This window comes from Hylobates moloch, unplaced genomic scaffold, assembly GCF_009828535.3.
Source record: "Hylobates moloch isolate HMO894 unplaced genomic scaffold, HMol_V3 SCAFFOLD_16, whole genome shotgun sequence".
In the NCBI taxonomy this organism is placed as follows: Eukaryota; Metazoa; Chordata; class Mammalia; order Primates; family Hylobatidae; genus Hylobates; species Hylobates moloch.
This window is the reverse complement of record NW_026652291.1, coordinates 58,955,765-58,975,744: the sequence shown is the minus strand read 5'-3', so window position 1 is coordinate 58,975,744 and position 19,980 is coordinate 58,955,765. Positions and strand designations below refer to the sequence as shown.

The following is a 19,980-nucleotide window of genomic DNA, read 5'->3' as shown; positions in this document are numbered from 1 at the left end:
ATACTCATGGAGATCTGGCCTCAAGGACGCTTTCTACTGTGGTCATATGCCAACATTTTATTGCCAAAGTTTAATCAAATAATTTCCTCTGATAATGTAGGGAATCCACATGTAGATTTGCATCAACAGACTGAAGCATGAGTTAGAACTTTCCCCTTCTCTTGCTTTACAAATTGATAAAGACACATCAGCTGATAATCGAGTTTCTAAAACCTGGTTGTGTGAGAACTGAATTAACTTGTGGGTCATTTAAAATTACAGATGTTGGGACAAAACCACTAACTTTAGGAATCACAATTTCCACATTTCAAACCACCATTTCCAAGATTCAAAGGGTTTCATTTTTTAAAAACTTCCCTGCTGGTTTTGTTGCTGCCAGCCTGATAGTTGTTTACACGATTTTATTTGTGAACACTGTCCTATACTAAGATGGTTATCAACTATCAGAGATAATACTCTGAGGTCATCACAAAAAAATGTCCCCATGATTACACAGATTATTAAAGCTGGTCTTTTCCTATGAAGTGTCTGCAACAAAAACAAACACTTCATTATGCTTACTTCCTATGAGTTTTCATTTTATAACATAACAAAAGAAAACAGAAACTTTTTTTGGTAAGAAGGCAGACTAAACGCAGCTGAAATATGCCTCTTACATGGAGAGAAACTAAAATATCAAGAAACATTTGTTCAAGTGCAATGGATTACTCAGTTTGTGTTTTATCTCCCATTTTCTTGACATTGCATTTCATAAGGGCATAACTTTTAAATTTTAGTGAAGTGCAGCTTATCAGTAATAAAAAATGTACCAATAAAAAAAGCACCATACCAGATGGATTCACAGCCAAATTCTACCAGACATACAAAGAACTGATACCAATCATGCGGAAACTACTCCAAAAAATCAAGGAGAGATTCTTTCCTAAATCATTCTACAAATCCAGTATTATCCTGATACCAAAATCTGGTAAAGACACAATGATAAAAGAAAACTAAAGGTCAAATCCCTGATGCACATAGACACAAAAATTCTCAACAAAAACTAGCATCCTGAATCCAGCAGCACAGCAAAAAGCTAATCTTCATTCCTGGGATCAAGTAGGCTTCATTCCTGGGATCCAATGTTGTTTCAACATACACAAATCAATAAATGTGATTCACCACATAAGCAGAATTAAAATCAAAACCCATATGATCATCTCAATAGATACAGAAAAAGCACTCCATAAAACACAGTAACTCTTCATGATAAAAACACTCAACAAACTAAGTATTGAAGGAATATACCTCAAAGTAATAAGAGTGACCTATGACAAACCCACAGCCAACATCATACTTAATGGGCAAAAGCTGGAAGCATTCACCTTGAGAATGGGAACAAGACAAGAATGCCTACTCTCAGTACTCCCATTCAACATAGTACTAGAAGTCCTACCCAGAGCAAGCAGGCAAAAGAAAGAAGTAAGAGGCCTCCAAACAGGGAAAGAAGAAGTTACATTATCTCTCTTCACTGACAATATGATTCTATACCTAGAAAACACTAAAGACTCCACCAAAAGGCTCCAGAACTAATAAATGACTTCAGCGAAGTTTCAAGGTACAAAATCAACATTAAAAAATCAGGAGCATTTCTATAAACCAATAGTGATCATACTCAGAGCCAGTTCAAGAATGCAATCCAATTTACAATAGCCACATGCCCCGAAATACCTAGGAATACAGCTAACCAAGGAGGTGAAAGAAGTATACAAGAAGAACTGTAAAACACAGGTGAAAGAAATCATAGACCACACGAACAAATGGAAAAACATTCCATGCTTATGGATTGGAAGAATCAGTGTCGGCAAAATGTCCATACTGCCCAAAGCAATCTACAAATTCAAAACTATTCCTATCAAATTGTCAATGTCATTTTTCACAGAATTAGTAGAAACCATTCTAAAATTCTTATAGAACAAAAAAGGGCCTGAATAGCCAAAGCAATCCTTAACAAAAAGAAAGAACAAAACTAGAGCTATCATGTTACCCAAATTCAAACTGTAGTACAAGGCTAAGTAACTAAAACTTGGCCTTAGTAATGGTACAGAAACGGACACAAAGACCCATGGAACAGAATAGAGAACGGAGAAATAAAGCCATACACCTATGATCATCTGATCTTTGACAAAGTCAACAAAAATAAGCAATGGGGAAAGGACTTATTCAACAAATGGTGCTGGGATAACTGCCTAGACATATGCAGATGAATAAAACTGGACCCCTATCTGTCACCATATACAAAAACTAATTCAAGAGGGATTGAAGGCTTAAATGTAACACCTCGTAGAAATCCTAAAAGAAAACCTAGGAAACGCACTTCTGGATATGAGCCTAGGCAAAGAATTTTTGGCTAAGTTCTCAAAAGCAATTGCAACAAAAACAAAAATTGGCAAGTGGGACTTATTTAATCTAAAAGGCTTCTGCACAGCAAAAGAAACTATCAACATAAAAGACAACTTACCAAATGGGAGAAATTATTTGCAAACTATACATCCTACATAGGACTAATATCCAGAATCTATAGTAAACTTTAACAAATCAACAGGAAATAAACAAATAACTCCATTAAACCGTGGGCAACGAACTTGAACAGACACCTGTCAGCAGAAGACATACAAGTGGCCAACAAGCTTATGAAAAAATCTTTCATATTACTAATCATCAAAGAAATGCAAATCAAAATCACAATGAGATACCATCTCATACCAGTCAGAGTAGCTATTCTTAAAATTCAAAAAATAACAGATGCTGGGGAGTTTGCAGGAAAAATGGAATGCTTATACGCTGTTGCTGAGAGTGCAAATTAGTTCAGCCCTCTGGAAAGCAGTGTGGATATTTCTCAGAAAACTAAAAAAACATTTATGATTCAAGCCAGCAATCCCAAACCTGGCTGTATATCCAAAGGAATATAAATCGTTCTACCAAAAAGACACATGCACTCATATATTTATCACAGCACTATTTACAATAGCAAAGACATGGAAACAACCTAGGTGCCCATAAATTGTGGATAGACTATGGAAAATGTGGTACATATACACCATGGAATACTATGTAGCCATAAAACGAATGAAATTGTATCCTTTGCAGAAACATATATGCAGCTAGAGGCCATTATCTTAAGTGCAGAATTGGTGCAGAAACAGAAAATGAAATATCATATGTTCTCATTATAAGTGGAAGCCAGACTGTGGGTACACACAGACATAAAGATGGGAATAATAGACATTGTGGACTCCAAAAGTGGGGGGGAAGGGCTGAAAAACATCCTACTGGGTACCATGTTCACTATCCAGGTGACTTCCTGTTGCGTACTATTTTCACTATCTGGGTGACCAACTAGAAGCCCAAACCTCAGCATCACGCAGTATATATACCCTTGTTACAAACCTCCACATGTAAATCTAAAAAGAAAATGAAAAAGAAAAGAAAAAACCTCCAGAAGTGTTATCAGAGTAAAATTTGGGAGAAGGATCTAACTTTCTGCAAGGACCTGTAAACATTTCTACCTAGACACATAGCTAAGAACAGACACTTAGTTCAGTCTGTTTCCTGGAGTTCACTCTCCCCAGATTCAGATAAAGAATGTGTCCAGAGTCAGCATATGAATAGTTTCTCAGATACAGACTTCAGTAAGAAATTCAGGCCCAGATATTGTTTGGGTTTGCAAATCTCTTCTCCTTCTCCTCCACCTTCCAAATCACTTTGTCAGAAACAAGCCTAGAACTATGTTGAAAATGAATTCTGGAAAATCAGTTACAAATTTCTATTCTGATGTACAAAGGGGAATGCAAAATAAGCTGGAATGATGCTGGGTTGAAAATAAACAGTATAGCACATGGGTGTAGACTGTTGTTATCTATACTTAAGAAAAATAGTTTAAACCCAGTGAGAACAGTTTGCATTTTGGACCATATCAGAAGACTTCCATGATGTTGAAGACATGTGCTTCTAAATTTGGATTTTTTAATGGTTTTATTGATGTATAATTGACAAAAATTAATTGCACCAAGGTAAAGTGAACATTTTTATAAGATTTGACATACATATAGGCTTGTGATGCTATTACCGCAATCAACATGATGAATATTTATATCACCCCAAAAGTTTCTCATATTTCTTTGTACTTTTTCTCTTAACCTTCCTATCTCCCATGCCCATTTCCAAGCAATTCTCTGTCACTAAATATTGGTTCGTGTATTTTATAATTTATACAAATGAAATCATATACACTCTTTTTTTCGTTTATCTTCTTTCACTTAGTGTAATTATTTTGGGATTCTTCCATGGTGTCATTTGAATCAATGGTTTATTTCTTTTTATTGCTGAGTAGTACTATTACATTATGTAGATATAAAACAATGTGTTTGTTATTTATCTGTTGATGTACATTTCAGTTAGTCCCAGTTTGAGGCTGTTACAAATAAAGTTGCTACTAACATGTGTATTCAAGTTTTTGTATAGGTGTATTCTTTCATTTCTCTTAGGGCAAATAACTTGGAGTAGAATGGCTGCATCAGATGTCAGGTGTATATTTGACTTATTTAAAACCTGCCCGATCATTTTCCAAAGTAATTATATTACTTTGTATTTCCACCAGTAGTAGCTGAGAGTTCCAGTTGCTCCACATCCTTGTCAACCCCACTCTAATAGGTATGTAGTAGTACCTAATTGTGATCTTAATTTGCATATCGCTAATGATTAATGATGCTAAGCATGTTTTCATATGCCTATTTGCCATTCATATAGTTTCTTTGCTGAAGTGTTTGCTCAAGTCTTTTGCCCATTTTATTTACTTTTCTATTTTTTTTTGTTAATGGGTTCTGTGGGTTCTTTGCATAACTCAAATAAATGACTTTATCAGATACCCAATTTGCAAGTATTTTTCCAGTCTATAGCTCTTCTATTAATTCTATTGACAGAGTTGTTTCCAGAGGTAGTTTTAAGTTTTTATGAAAAGGAATTTATCAATTTATCAACTTTTTGTCTTTTATGGGTCATGTTTTGCTATCATATCTAAGAAATGTTTGCATAGGCCAAGGTCAAAAAACTTTCCTCCTATTTTCTTCTAGAAGTGTTATGATTTGGGGTTTTACATTTATGTTTATGATCACTTTAAGTAACTTTTTGTATATGGGATGAGAGTGTCAAAGTTTACTTTTTTGTATATGGATATTCAATTATTTAAGCACTATTTGTTGAAAAGACTATCCTTTCCACATTGAATTGCCTTTGCACCTTTGTCAAAAAGTAGTTGTTCATGTATATATGGGTCTATTCCTTGGCTCTATTCTGTTCTATTAATCTGTTAGTCTATCTGTACACAAATGCCACATTGTTTTGATTACTGTGGAAAACGACGTGAAGTAAGATAGTATTATCCCTCCAAATTTTTTCTTTTCTAGAGTAGTTGTTTTGGCTACTCTAGGTGCTTTATATTTCTGAATAAATTTTATAATGAGCTTGCTAATTTTAACCAAAAAATGACAGAACTTTTATTGTGGTTATATTGAATCTATAGAATAATTGAAACAAAACTGACATTTTAACAATATTGAGTCTATCAATCTATGAACATAGTTTATCTCTCCATTCTTTAGGTCTTAATTTCTCTCATGAGGTTTTGCGACTTTAAGTTACCATGTCGTCTATACTTTATAAGATTTATCTGTAAGCATTTAATATTTTTGATGCTATTGTAAATGGTATTGTGTTTTTAATTTTAATTTATGATTGTCCCATGTGACAATATATAAATACAATTAATTTTTGCAAATTGATTATTTATCCTGCAACCTTTAAAATCTTACTTATTTGTTCTGGTATATTTTCTGCAGATTCTTTGGATTTTCTACTTGGGCAATTATGTTGTCTGCAAATAAAGCTTGATTTATTTCTTCCTTTCCAAATTGTATGCCTTTTGTTTCTGTCTCTTGCCTTATTGCACTAGATAGACATTCTAGTACAATATTAAACAGAAACAGTGAGAGTAATAACTTTTTTCTTCTGTCTGATCTTAGGGAGAAGCCTTTAGTTTTTCACCAAGTATGACACTTGACATAGGTTGTTGTAAGTTTCCTTTATTAAGTTGAGAAAGTTCCTTTTAATTTCATATTTAGAGAGAGTTTTTAATCAGGAGTGGATGCTGGATTTTGTCACATGCATTTTCTCGGTCTATTGAGAATATCCTCATGATTACATCATCTGCTACTTGTTAATTTTTTTGATACATTATTGATGAATTCTCACAACAAATACTAAAGAAGCGATCGCTATCACATTTTACAAAAAAAGAAACAAAGTACACAAGTATTCAGCAAGTACATGGCAAAGTTAATAGTTTTGAACATAAATCTCATTAAAAGCAAAACATGTGCTCCCTATTTTTTCCAGTATAAATTGCTTTCTGAGAAATTTGACAGAGAAGTTAGAAGACACATAAATGACTTTTTCCCAAGCCCTTGAAATATTTTAAGACAGCAAGTTAATAGGTGCTCTATTTATCCAAATGAAATTTTTTTAATAATTAAATAATTTCAGGTCTGATTCTTTGACTAAAAGAGGAAAGAAAACATATTTTAAAGGATGAACAAACTGCAGTTTACGAGCTGACCACCAGGTAGTGGCAATTTTAAAAATTTAAAAAATTTTTAAACATGTTTCTCTTTAAGAGAAATTCTTCATCTTGTTCAGCACATCATCATATGTTAGAATATTTATTCTTAGAAGGACATCATTCTTTGACTTCTCAACATTTAAACTACATTTTGAAGTGCCTGATGTATTAAAGATATAAAATGCTTACATTATGAAATTCATGCTTCTATGTATGCTTGAAGTTTTGCAGCCTACATGAGTTATCTTGAGGGACATGAGACAAATGTCCTGTTCTCCACTCTACTGTCACAACACCTGAAATTCCACCATTGAAGATGCTTGTAGTTAGAACTAAAAAATGAATTCAGCAAACTTGAAGGATACAGAAATAGCACACAAAAATCAATTGCATTTCTATGCACTAACAATGAACACTTTGGAAATTAAGAAAATATTTCCATTTGCAAAAGCATCAAAAAGAATAAAATATTTAGGAATAAACTTAACGATGCTAAAGACTTGTACGATGAAAATTAAAATGTTGCTGAAATAAATTAAATAAGGCACAAATAAGTTGATAGACATCTGATATTTATGGATTGGAGAATTTAATATCATTAAAATGTCAATGCTACCCAAAGCAATCTACAGATTCAATTCAGTTCCTATCAAAATCCCAATAGTGTTTTTGCAGTAATAGAAAAATCAATCCAAAAGTTCATATGGCAGCTTGTGAAACCCCAATAGCCAAAATAATCTTGAAAAAGAACAAGTTTGGAAGGTCTCGCACTTCCTGATTTCAAAGCTGATTACAAAGCTACAGTAATATAGCAAAAGCTGTGTGGTGCTTGCATAATGACAGTCATATAGACCAATGAAATACAATAGAGAGCCCAAAATTAAACCTTCGCATTTATGGCCAAATTATTTTAGGAAAGGGTCCTAAGACTGTTTAAGGGTGAAAGGAAAGTCTTTTCAACAAACAGTGTTGGGAAAAACTGAATATCCACATGGAAAAGAGTGGGACTGCACTCTTATCTTACAGGGAAAAGCATCACGATTTAGATTTGGCAATAATTTCTTTTTCTTTTTTTCTTTTTTTTCAGCCTTCAGACAGCGTGAAATTGGCAATAATTTCTTGGCTATAATACCAAAAGCATAGGATGCAAAAGAAAACCTAGATAAACTTGACTACATCAAAATTAAAAACTACTGTGCATCAAAGGGCACAATTAATGGAGTGACAGAGTGAATAAACAACCCATGGAATGGAAAAAAAGTATCAAATCATATATCTGACAAAAGATCAATATCCAGAATATATGAAGAACTCTTACAACTCAGCAGAAAAAAAGACAACCCAGGCCATGCGCGGTGGCTCACATCTGTAATCCCAGGACTTTGGAGGCCGAGGTAGGTGAATTGCTTTAGCTCGGGAGTTCAAAACCAGCCTGGGCAACATGGCGAAACACCATCTCGAAAGAAATAAAATGAGAGAGAGAGAGACAGAGAGAAAGAAAGACAGACACCCCAATTAAAAATGGGTAAAGGAGTTGTATAGGCATTTTTCCAAGGAAGATATACAATTGGCCAATAAGCACAGGAAAAGATACTCATCATCAAGAATTATTAGGGAAATGCAAATAAAAATCATAATGACATACCACTTCATGCCCATTAGGATGGCTACTATTAATATCAAACATAATGATAATAAAAGAAGTGTTGATGAAATGTGGAGAAATCAAAACACCTGTGTCCTGTTGGTGAAAATGTAAAATGGTACAGCGGCCACTGTGGAAACCAGTTTGGCAGTTCTTTAAAAAATTAAATATAGAATTATTATGTGATTCAGCAATTGCACTTCTGGGTATATCACCTCTAAAGTTGAAAGAATTGGGGGATATACCCCAAATATTGAGATGTTTGCATACTCATGTTGAGAGCAGCTTATTCACAATAGACAAAAGATAGAAACAGCTAAAATTTCCACTGACAGATAAATAGGTTAACAAAATATGGTATGTACACACAATTGAATAATATGCAGCCTTATAAAGGAAGAAAATTCTGAAAACCTGCTTCATCCTATGACATGAATGAACTTTGAGGACATTATGCTAAGTGAAATAAGGCAGTCACAAAAAGAAATTGTATGGTTCCAGTTATACAAAGTACCTAGAGTAGTCAAACTTATAAAGACAGAAAGGAAGGATGATTTCTAGGGATTAGGTGGAGAAGAAAATAGAGAGCTATTGTTTAGTAGTCACAGAGTTTCAGGTTTCCAAAATGAGAAGAGTTCTCAAGATGGATGGTAGTGATGGTTGCACAACAAGGGAATGTACTTAACACTACTGAAGTGTCCATTTATAAATGGTTAACATGGCAAAATTTATGTTATATATATTTTTCCACAATTAAAAATAATTTAAAAAATTTTTAAACATGTTTCTCTTTAAGATTTATACTATACACATCTACTTTTCAAATGCAAATACAAGAGGATGTTACAATACAAGATCACTTACCAACCATTACCATTCAAAACTTAGGGAAGGAGAAAATGGTGTTAGAGGTAGAAGGAGAATATTGAAAAGAATGACGATTTTGGATGGTGGAACAGGTCTGGGGGTGTGCAAAGTGATCCACATGATGGCATTAAATGTTTTTCAAAGAGTGGTAAAATGAAGCACAAAAGCAGAGAAAAGAGAGACTTCAAATTCTGCCTCTCTACAATGTCCCCCTAAGAGCCACTAATTTATTAATCATTTTATGGATAAATCTGGTATGGGACAGGTAAACCTACAGTATAGAAATTGAGCTATTACATGCTAGAGATTGCAATAAGATTGTTAAATGGACTGAGTTCTCAGCACAGTTTGTCACTCTGTAGGTGCTGAATGATTTTTTTAAAATAAATGGATATATAAGTGAATAAATAACTTTTTAAAAATCAAGCTGCATTATTTTGTTAATACACTGCCTTCTGGGTTTTAATTTCTTAATTTAAATATTTGCATCTCTATTCAAGAGTAAATTTTCTGTCATTAAAACAATCGAATACATTTATTAAACTAAGGTAGAGTGACCATTTCCATATTATATTTTACCTGTGGTTACAAAGGTTTTCCCAGATGTAGATGCCAAGAAATGCAACGATAATAACTGAAGAATTAGTGAAAGGCAATATTTCTCAATTAAAAAACTGATTTTTGGTGTATTCCAAAGTTATCTTTTAGTACAGTCTTGTTTCTAAGATTCCAATTTTAGAAGTCATTCCTATTCGATTTGAACTAATTACTGATTAAGCTGAATGTGTGTGACTTCTTTACTGGTTCTCTCTAACTACCTCAAAGGTAAACCGCTATTTGTAAACTCTAACTTGGGATGAGATGTGAGTGTGTGCGTGTGTGTGTATATGCCTGCAATATCCTTCACACCGTCCCTTAGATATTATGTTAGAGTGAATAGATCTTGCCTGTTTAGACTGTATGTTGTAACAAGTGTGAGGATTATGAAACTCTTTCACAAAATATCTATGAAAGACTCCATCTAATAGATGCGAAAGTCGCTGTAAAAATACATTTGGCATATTTTAATTTGTTCTCTACTATTTATTTGGTAGAAATATCTGGAGGTTCTATTATAGTAAATGGTTCCAGAAATCCACTCACCTTGCTCATTCCGTATTGAAAGCAATAGCAGCTACATTAGAGGCAGCAGCATAAGCTACACAAGCTCATGGTACTCAGAGAATTCAAAGAGACATTTTCAACTAAATAAGATTCCAGACATCAGAAATAAAATGAGGTACTTTAAAAATTTGAAATTTATAATTTAAATTAAAAATTTTAAATTATAAATTTAAAAACTAGAATTTAAAAATTAATACTATATATCCAACTGCTATTTTATATCAAATTATATTAATATGAATATATGGATATTCATTCTAACTGATTTAATAAGATTTATACATGCTTATTGCAATGTGTTTTATATTGGCATGGGACACTTGCAAATATATGTTCAATTTCTTTAATGAATTTTTAAATATGTTCTTTTAAGTTCTTGGATACATATTCAGAATATGCAGATTTGTTACATAGGTAAAGGTGTACCATGGTGGTTTGCTGCACCTATCAACCCATTATCTAGGTATTAAGCCTCGCATGAATTAGCTATTTATCTTGATGCTTTCCCTCTCCCTGCCTCCCCAACAGGCTCCAGTGTGTGTTGTTCCCCTTCCTGTGTCCATGTGTTCTCACTGTTCAGTTCCCACTTATAAGTGAGAACATGAGGTGTTTGATTTTCTGTTCCCGTGTTAGTTGGCTGAGGATAATGGCTTCTACGCCTATCCATGTCCCTGCAAAGGACATGATCTTATTTATTTTTATTGCTGCATGGTATCCATGGTGTATATGAACCACATTTTCTTCATCCAGTCTGTCATTGATGGGCATTTGGGTTGATTGTACATCTTTGCTATTGTGAATAGTGCTCCAGTGAACATACGTGTACAGGTATCTTTATAATAGAATGATTTATATTCCTTTGGGCATATACCCAGTAATGAGATTGCTGGGTCAAATGGTATTTCTGGCTGTAGGTCTTTGAGAAATCTCCACATTGTCTTCCACAATGGTTGAACTAATTTGCGTACCCACCAAGAGTGTAAAAGCATTCCTATTTCTCCACAACCTCACCTGCATCTGTTGTTTCTTGACTTTTTAATAGGAGAGTAGGCTGGGTGTGGTGGCTCAAGCCTGTAATTCTAGCACTTTGGGAGGCTGAGGCGGGTAGATCACAAGGTCAGGAGTTTGAGACCAGCCTGACCAACAGGGTGAAACCTCATCTCTACTAAAAATACAAAAACTAGCCAGATGTGGTGGTGGCGCACGCCTGTAATCCCAGCTACTCAGGAAGCTGAGGCAGGAGAATCGCTTGAACCCAGGAGGCAAAGGATGCAGTAAGCCGAGACAGTGGCAATGCACTCCAGTCTGAGAGACAGCGAGACTCCGTCTAAAATGGAAAAAAAAAATTGGAGAGTAAATATTTTTATCATGCTATTTTTTAGGTGTTGGGTTAAGGTTCGTAAAATAAACTTTAATGGTTCAAGTAGTATGAATATATTGCAAACTATCTGTACTTTAAAGTTAGAAACTCTTAGCTGTATAACCAAGATGATTTTTAAATAGCATTTGTTTGTACTGGGAATATCAGTAAAAATGAATATATAAAAGATAATTTCATTTAAAATGCATATATATAGATGAATGCGTGGGAACAGTTATATACAAATCCATATGAAGATAAAAGTAACAAACTTCACAATGTAATAGAGAACATAAAAGATCCTTTACAAATAGAAAAAATATCATTTTTCTGAATAAAAACATACGAAAACAAGTTGATATTTGTTAACATATTCATTAAATGCAATTTCAACTTTCTGGTTTTTAGACATTTTTGTTTTGTCAGTTTAATAGAAGGGTATTGAGCATGAGGAAAATGTGACAGAACTTTTAACATACTAAAAAGTAAATTCACAAGAATTATTTTTTAAAATCTTGAAAAAGATTTTTGATGAAAACTAATTTACCCTAAGAGATTATAAAATTTACTATAAAACTACATTCTGAGATTGTCATAGAATGAAACAAATAGATCAGTGGAACTAAATAAACCATGTGGAAACATTATAGTGAAAGGGAAATTTCATATATTTCAAAAATGGTGATTCATTTTAGAAGAAAAGATGTCTTATTTATATATAAATGAAAAGGTTTGTGCCTCTGTGAGGAAAATTCTCCACATGTCATTCTGGAAGCCACTAAATAATGATCACTTCATGGATAAGAATGTTGAGAGGCAGGTAAATCTGTACTATGGAAACTGATTTCTTCCACATTCGAGGTGCTAATAAGATGAAATGAGCTCTTAGCACAAAGTTTGTCACATAGTAGACACTTTTAGAAAATAAATGTAAGTACCATTTACTCACAGCAAACAAACCTAAATCAAACTAATCCATTAAACAATATAAATAACATAATATATTTAGAAGGGAAATATAAAAGGTTTCAATGCCTTTCTTATTTAAAACAATGCCTATAACACAATGAATACAAGGAGATTTCAAAAGGTTTGTGTAAAGTAAAATTAAAATATGAAAATAAAAAATATAAACTTTATTCCTGAAATAAGTTCCATCGAGCTCAAAACACTTTTGTAAGCAATGATACTAGCCATTTAGTCCATTGCTGCATAGCTGAGGGTCCTGGGAATTTAATCATGTCAATGAGTTCTTTTTTACATTACTAACTAAAGAAAATGGGTGCCTTTTAAAGATTTTTTTAAGATTAAGAAACAAAAAGAGATCCAAGGAGCCAAATCAAGGCTATGTAGATGCCTAACAATTTTCCATCAATACTTTTACAAAATTGCCCTTGTTTGATGACAGGAATGAGCAGGATCATTGTCATGGTGAAGAAGAAATCTCCGGTGGAGCTTTCCTAGGCGTTTATCTCCTAAAGCTTTGGCTACATATCTCAAAACATGCTCATAATAAGCAAATGTTTTTGCTCTTTGGCCCTCTAGAAAGCCAACAAGCAAAATTCCTTGAGCATCCCAAAAAATTATTGCCATAATTTTTGCACTTTACTAGTCCACTTTTGCTTTGACTGGACCACTTCCACCTCTTGGTAGCCATTGTTTTGATTGTGCATTGCCTTCAGAATTATACTGGTAAAGCCATGCTTTATCTCTTGTTACAGTTCTTCAAGGAAATGCTTCAGGAGCTTGATCCCACTTCCTTAAAATTTTTATTGAAAGCTCTGATCTTGTCTGCAACTGATCTAGGTGCAATGGTTTTGGCACCCATTGAACGGAAAGTTTGCTCAGCTTTAATTTTCATCAAAATTGTGTAAGCTGAGCCAATTGAGGTGTCTATGGTGTTGGCTATTGTTTCTGCTGTTAATCATCAGTCCATTTCAATTAGGGCACAGATAAGATTAACTTTTTCCAAACAAATTGGTGTGGATGGTCTGCCACTGCAGGCTTTACCTTCAACATTGTCTCATCCCTTCTTAAAATGAGTTATCCACTTGCAAACTGCTGATTTATTTGGAGCATTGACCTCGTAAAGTTTCATAGAGAATTGATGATTTCACTATTCTACTACCCAACCTTCACCATAAATGTGAAGCTTTCTTTTGCTTCATTTTAGCAGAATCTGTTGCTCTAATAGGGGTTCTTTTCAGATTGCTGTCCTATTTTTCTTAGTGCCTTGAAGTAGATCCTGTCTACATATGTTATAACAATTTAAGTGTAAGTTCATTTTGGTGCAAAAAAAAATTGAAATCCAAAAATAGTTTTTATAATACATATTTTTCGTGAACTTTTTGTAGATCCCCAGTATTTACTGAACAAATTGATGTGAAAATTCACAGAGATTTTTAATGATTTTTCTGTCACATGTTTTTGAATCCAGTTCAATTTAGTGGCCAAATGGCAAATTGTTTATTGTCTCAGTTTTTTCTCTTCAATCTTCAGTCACAAATTTGGTATATTTAAACTTTAAACCAAAGATTCAGGGATAAGAAAGTTCTTAATTAATGATAACTTTGATCATGGTCTATGAACTTAAAGAGGTGTTTTCTTAGAGTGAGTGTATTTCCTACAACACTGCATCTGTGCTGCCACAGCCATAGCCACTTCCTGTCTGTGATGTTGATTTCCCGCCTTGGTTCTGCAGCAGGTGGAGGTCTCAAGCAGGTCCCCGGGGCTTTTGTACACCTCCCTCCGACGGTTCTCTTACTGTGCCCTCTCTCATTGCACAGAAATACATTGCTGAGTCCCCCAGTTGTGAAGCGGAGATGACAAGGTTGGCGGATTTTCTTGCCTTCTGGAAATTCAATGAGTAGTGACCTTCTGTTGCATTTTGCTTGTCATAAGACGCCTGAGAAATTAGAAAAATCATCTCCCCACTGCTGGGCTGCTTGTACCAGAATAGACTGTAACTTTGATCACTGGTGTCATATGTGCAGTCCACAGTCACAGCCTCCTTTTCCTGCACAAACATTGCTGGTTGGGTTTGAGTTATCTTCTGTGCAATGCCAGGTCCTGAAGGAAAAAAAGATAGAATTTGAAAGTTTAAGGATAAAGTGGGTTGGGACAAAGAAATTCAATTTTTGTACCCCATTACCCCCTCCTTCCCAAAGTTTCCATAAAGATACTTCCAAAGTCCTTAGTTCAAACAGAAAGTCCATTCCCACTGGGCCATCCGTACCTAGCCACAGTGAAGCTGTGACCACCTTCAGCAGGCTAGAAAGAGACATGTTTGGTTCTTTTTCTAGATGAAAAAAAAAAATCTTCTTCTTTATTTTCAGGACTCTGTACTGTGAGGTGAACCTGGCATGGTGAGAGAAGAGTTACTGGGCCGTGTGCTGCTGCTACTGCTGCCCTAGAACAGGAAACAGAGGTTTCCTGGTGTAGCAAACTAGTGTGTGTCATCTCACACTTCTCTATGTACTAGCTGAGAACCTCACCCAATGCAAACTTTCTTTTGGATCAACCAACTCTTCATTTGTTAACAAATCTGAAAACAAACATGGTCACATTGAGAGGAAAAATGATCATTTGACCAACTACTGTACTTTATCATTGCACCTGTGATGGAACTGGGAGATTGACACATATTTTATACCTGTAATGAATTATAGAGACAATGTAAGATACAATAATCCTCTAGCCTCACATCTATGTATGTTGTTGTTTCTCCTAAAGTACAAATACATCATGTTACGATAAGAAGGTCTGGAAAAATCTCTGCAGATCTTTTGACTTATCTGTTGATATAACAGTATTCCTCCTCAATTCCAATGCCTATCCAGTTGCCAATCTTGGGGCCAAACAGCAGAAAAACAAATCTCTCTTTGATGAAGAGTTTAGAATTAACCCCTCAGATATCAAGTTGTGTTTTAAAGGTCCCATTCTCTTTTCTATTCAGTTTAAACAGCCAGCTCTGTTCATACAGATCATATTAGATATCAGAGTTTGGTTATTAGGTTATCAAACCTTGAATTTATATTTTTTCCATGACTTCAATTCAGACATCAAATAAGCCCCAGCAAGCCACTTCATTCTGCATGCCCTGCTCTGAAGAGAATGTATTCTGGACGATCCCATATACGGGACAACTGATTACAGGATCACTGATTGTGACAAACTTTTCTTTCTGTGTGAACATTAAAGGCCACGCCCTAGTGATACTACTCAACAACATTGCAAACAACAAAGGTCATTGCCTTGCTTACCATAATTTATTTCTTAATATAGTAGCCATAGCTTATCGTTCTTGTCTTAAAATAGCTTATCTTAGCCTTGTCAAAATTGGTTGAAGCATCTTCAGATCTTTCACAGGAATCACCATTAAATCTTATGATACCACATACAGTACAAATTATCTATTTTGTAAAAGCATCCATTATTTGTTGTACCAGTTGGTGGACTAATTATGAAATATTATACATTTATCTTCATAGTGTTCAACTCCAATACACTTCTCAATCAATAAATCTTTTAACTATTCTTTTGTCATTTAAGAAGTGTCCACACTCAAACAGATATTTTGGACAGTCTCATATCAGCTTCTGAATTAATTGTTTTAATATCTTATACTCAAAGTTGAAAAGGAATAACACAAAACTTATTATGTAATAACTACCCAAGACAATTATAAAATTCAATCTCTTAGAAGTAAAATTAATGCAAGTAGCTGAACTTGTGACTCTCGTTTTTGCATGTCAAATTGTGATAAATGTAAACAGTGATAGTCAATGCTTTAACATAGTTCACAACTTCCAAATATAATGGAGCTGATGAGGTTTCTCAATCTTCTTTACCTCTTTTTAACCTTCTCATATATTTCATGTATCTTTATAAAAATGGACAACAAATACATAAATTATTTGATGTCTTGATGCTATTCAAATAAATTTCCTAATGAAGACAAAGTTCTATGTATGAAAGGCACTTTAGAAGCTAGAAAAAAAATACGTGAGCAGGGGATCATGCTAAACTTGGCTTTCTGACTAAAGTCCTTATGCAAGCACCTCTTATGAAACTTAAAGACGCATCCATGGAAAATGTCAATAACTCCATCTTAGATGAATTATTGATTTGTTTGATCAGTGAGGATAAGATATATCAAGGCCAGAAAGGCTGTTTGGTGGAACCAAATGATTGCCAATGAACACTTGTTAATACCCTCCAGGGACCACCCATCACGGTAGGGGCATGTTGACTGCAATATTAAACATTTGTGGGGAGACTTTTCTAGAATAGTAGGGAATGCAGACAGTTCATATCTTTTTTGGAACCTCTAAAATTCCATGAAAACTGTAAAAATGGAATATGAATTGGAATACTGTCCTAAGGGAACAGTTGAGTATGTTTTAGACAGTTCTACTCCCTAAGAGGTTGTGAGTATGCACTAGTAAGAGTTGTTTTATTTTCTACATGGGTTGAAACACTCAGCTGTCATAAAGATACAGCACTCACAATAGCTAAATCAATTGATTTCCATTTCTTATCTGTGCTAATCAAATTATCTGTGTGTCGAGGAACATATTTTTCTAGGACAGTTATGTAAGGTTTTGCTCTCACTCAGAAACTCTGCTTTTCTTATCACCTCCTGGTCCTCCGAAAATGTTGAAACAACGTATGACTATTAAGAATAAAATTAATTACCCTATCAGACATCTGTGAACTCCTGTGGCCTAAAGCATTATTACCCTTAGCTCTAACGGCCCTGCATTCTTCCCCATCCCAAAGTCATGTGTCATCTCACTATGAACTGGTCACTAGTAGGCCCATATTACTCAGAATGTTCTGAACCACACATATTCCATTCTGACACACTTAACTATTAATAGATAAATAAACCCATTTTTATCTATTAAATAAACTATTTTTATTTAATAGACAAAAATAAACCCATTTTTATCTGTTAAATAAACTATTAATAGATAAATAAACCCATAATTTATGGGTTTATTCAGTAAATAAACCCATTACTGAATACAGTCCTTTAACCAACAGGTACAGGTTTTCCTTCCTGGCCTTTCATTTAATCAGCTTTTACTTTACCTAAACCTGGGTGACTTGGTATTCAAAAAAATTTTCAACAAAATATTGCCTTTGAACTTGTGGAAATGTGTTCTTGACAACATAAGAAGAGAAGCCAATGTGACCATAGCAACAGGGATTGGAGTGATGGCACCACAAGCCAAGAAATGCTGGCAGAGCCAAAAGAGGCAAGAAACAGATTCTTCTCTGCAGCCTCTGAAGGGGCCTTACTGACACCTTGATTTCAGCCCAGTGAAACTGATTGAAAAAAATATGTATCTATTGTTTTAAGACAACAAGTCTGTACAGAGGCAACAAACAAATACATCAACCTTGGTGTATTTGTTCAATGTGTTTTATTTAGCTCCATTGATCTGCTTCATTCTATGCCAACCTCAGAAGGTAATTTTACAGTAAATTTTATTACCTGCTAGTGTCTCTCCTCATCAGTACTCTTTTCCATTTAAAGTTTAATGCTCGAATGTGTCTGGATCTAAGCTGTGTACTGACTTTGCACACTCTAGCTGGAGAATTTTTTTTCTTACATTGGAAAAATTGATAACCAAGTAAGATACAGCAATTAAGCCAATAGTAATTACACTCTTTCTTCTAAACAAGCAATAAATAAATAGACTATAAGCCATGATTCCCACTCACTCCATTTCATTCTTGGAGGAAATGGACTGATCAAGAGTCAGCTTGCTTCTCTGGAGAGGAGCTAGTGGTATAGACAGGGAAATAACAAGAGCCAGTTGAGTTGTTGGGCTACAATACTGACCTTCCTTGTTCAGTTGTTTTTAACCCCAATTTAATCTAATGACTTTTTCTATAAGACCTAGCTAATAACTAACAGCCATAACTCAGCCAGAAGGGATCACTCTCACCCTACCAATCGCCAGTTATATCCATCCTTAGGAATAATATGAGGGATCTTGAAATTAGCCTACTCTTGACCACAGGTGGGAAATTTAGGGAATTAATTATTTATGCAACTTCTTTATTTCCATTATTTTTATTGACAACACGAAAAGATACGACTTTTGAAAAGGAAACTGCGCTCGTAATGTTTAAAGCAGTCAAAACACCAAAGTGAGGCGGGGTATTTGGAACAAGCTAGCATAAATTAACTATCCAAATGCCCCCTGCAATTTACTAATAAGAATTGAATAAGGTAGCTGAAAAATATTTATTAAAAACATTCCCACATACCTCAGAAAGAAAGATAAAGGTAGCAATAAAAATGAAATGTCTAGAAAAAAATTTAATTATCCTAAAACAATAAAGTTTTATGGAAAAGAAGGACATAGATAAATGGAAAGAAATATGCTCTCAAATATTCAACTTATTCAAATATACATTTTCAGGAGTTTAATTATTCACACATAAAATTATACATTTAATTCAACCACAAAGTCTAAATTAAAATTTTGAATATACAATAGTTTAATCCATTTTTTCTTTCTTTAACAAACATCTATTGATTATTAACAATGTGAAAAAGCTTATGCTAGGTTCTGCAGAAACAGCAGTGATTAAAAAACATGACTCTTGGCCGGGCGCGGTGGCTCACGCTTGTAATCCCAGCACTTTGGGAGGCCGAGGCGGGCGGATCACGAGGTCAGGAGATCGAGACCACGGTGAAACCCCGTCTCTACTAAAAATACAAAAAAAAATAGCCGGGCGTGGTGGCGGGCGCCTGTAGTCCCAGCTACTTGGAGGCTGAGGCAGGAGAATGGCGTGAGCCCGGGGGAGGTGGAGTGTAGTGAGCCGAGATTGCGCCACTGCACTCTCGACCGGGGGGGCGACAGAGCAACGCCCCCTCTCAAAAAAAAAAAAAAAAACATGACTCTTTTTAATTATGTGAGAGAGTAAATATGAAGAGATACCAATAAGATTTTGAAGAAGAATATACTGATGACTCTAATCTGAAGCTCACATTTTAAAGTCACTTCCTGTTTTAATTTCCCTCGCACACACAGAGTATATGTCCAAACTAGAGTCTAAAGGAAAACTCATCACGTTTTCCCAACAAGAAACAGCAGGTAGAAGGGACTGTCGAATTTTACCACAGATACAGACAGTAAGAAAATAAAAATAATTGTGACTCGTGAAAATTTCTCACGGAGCTATTAAAAAGCATGTGTTTGAGGAGAGGACTTGACGAAGTGAGAAAAGCTCAATTCGAGATATAAGAATAGGTGAAAAAATCATGAT

At 34.6% G+C, this 19,980-nt stretch overlaps 1 gene segment (V, D, J or C); it reads right to left on the bottom strand.

The window, feature by feature from the left end:
- Positions 1-14,404: 14,404 nt before the first annotated feature.
- Positions 14,405-14,975, bottom strand: LOC131381454 (T cell receptor alpha variable 14/delta variable 4-like). The segment is given in 2 exon segments: positions 14,405-14,760; positions 14,927-14,975. Coding segments are annotated over 2 exon segments (405 nt in total).
- Between the last annotated feature and the right edge of the window lie 5,005 nt (positions 14,976-19,980).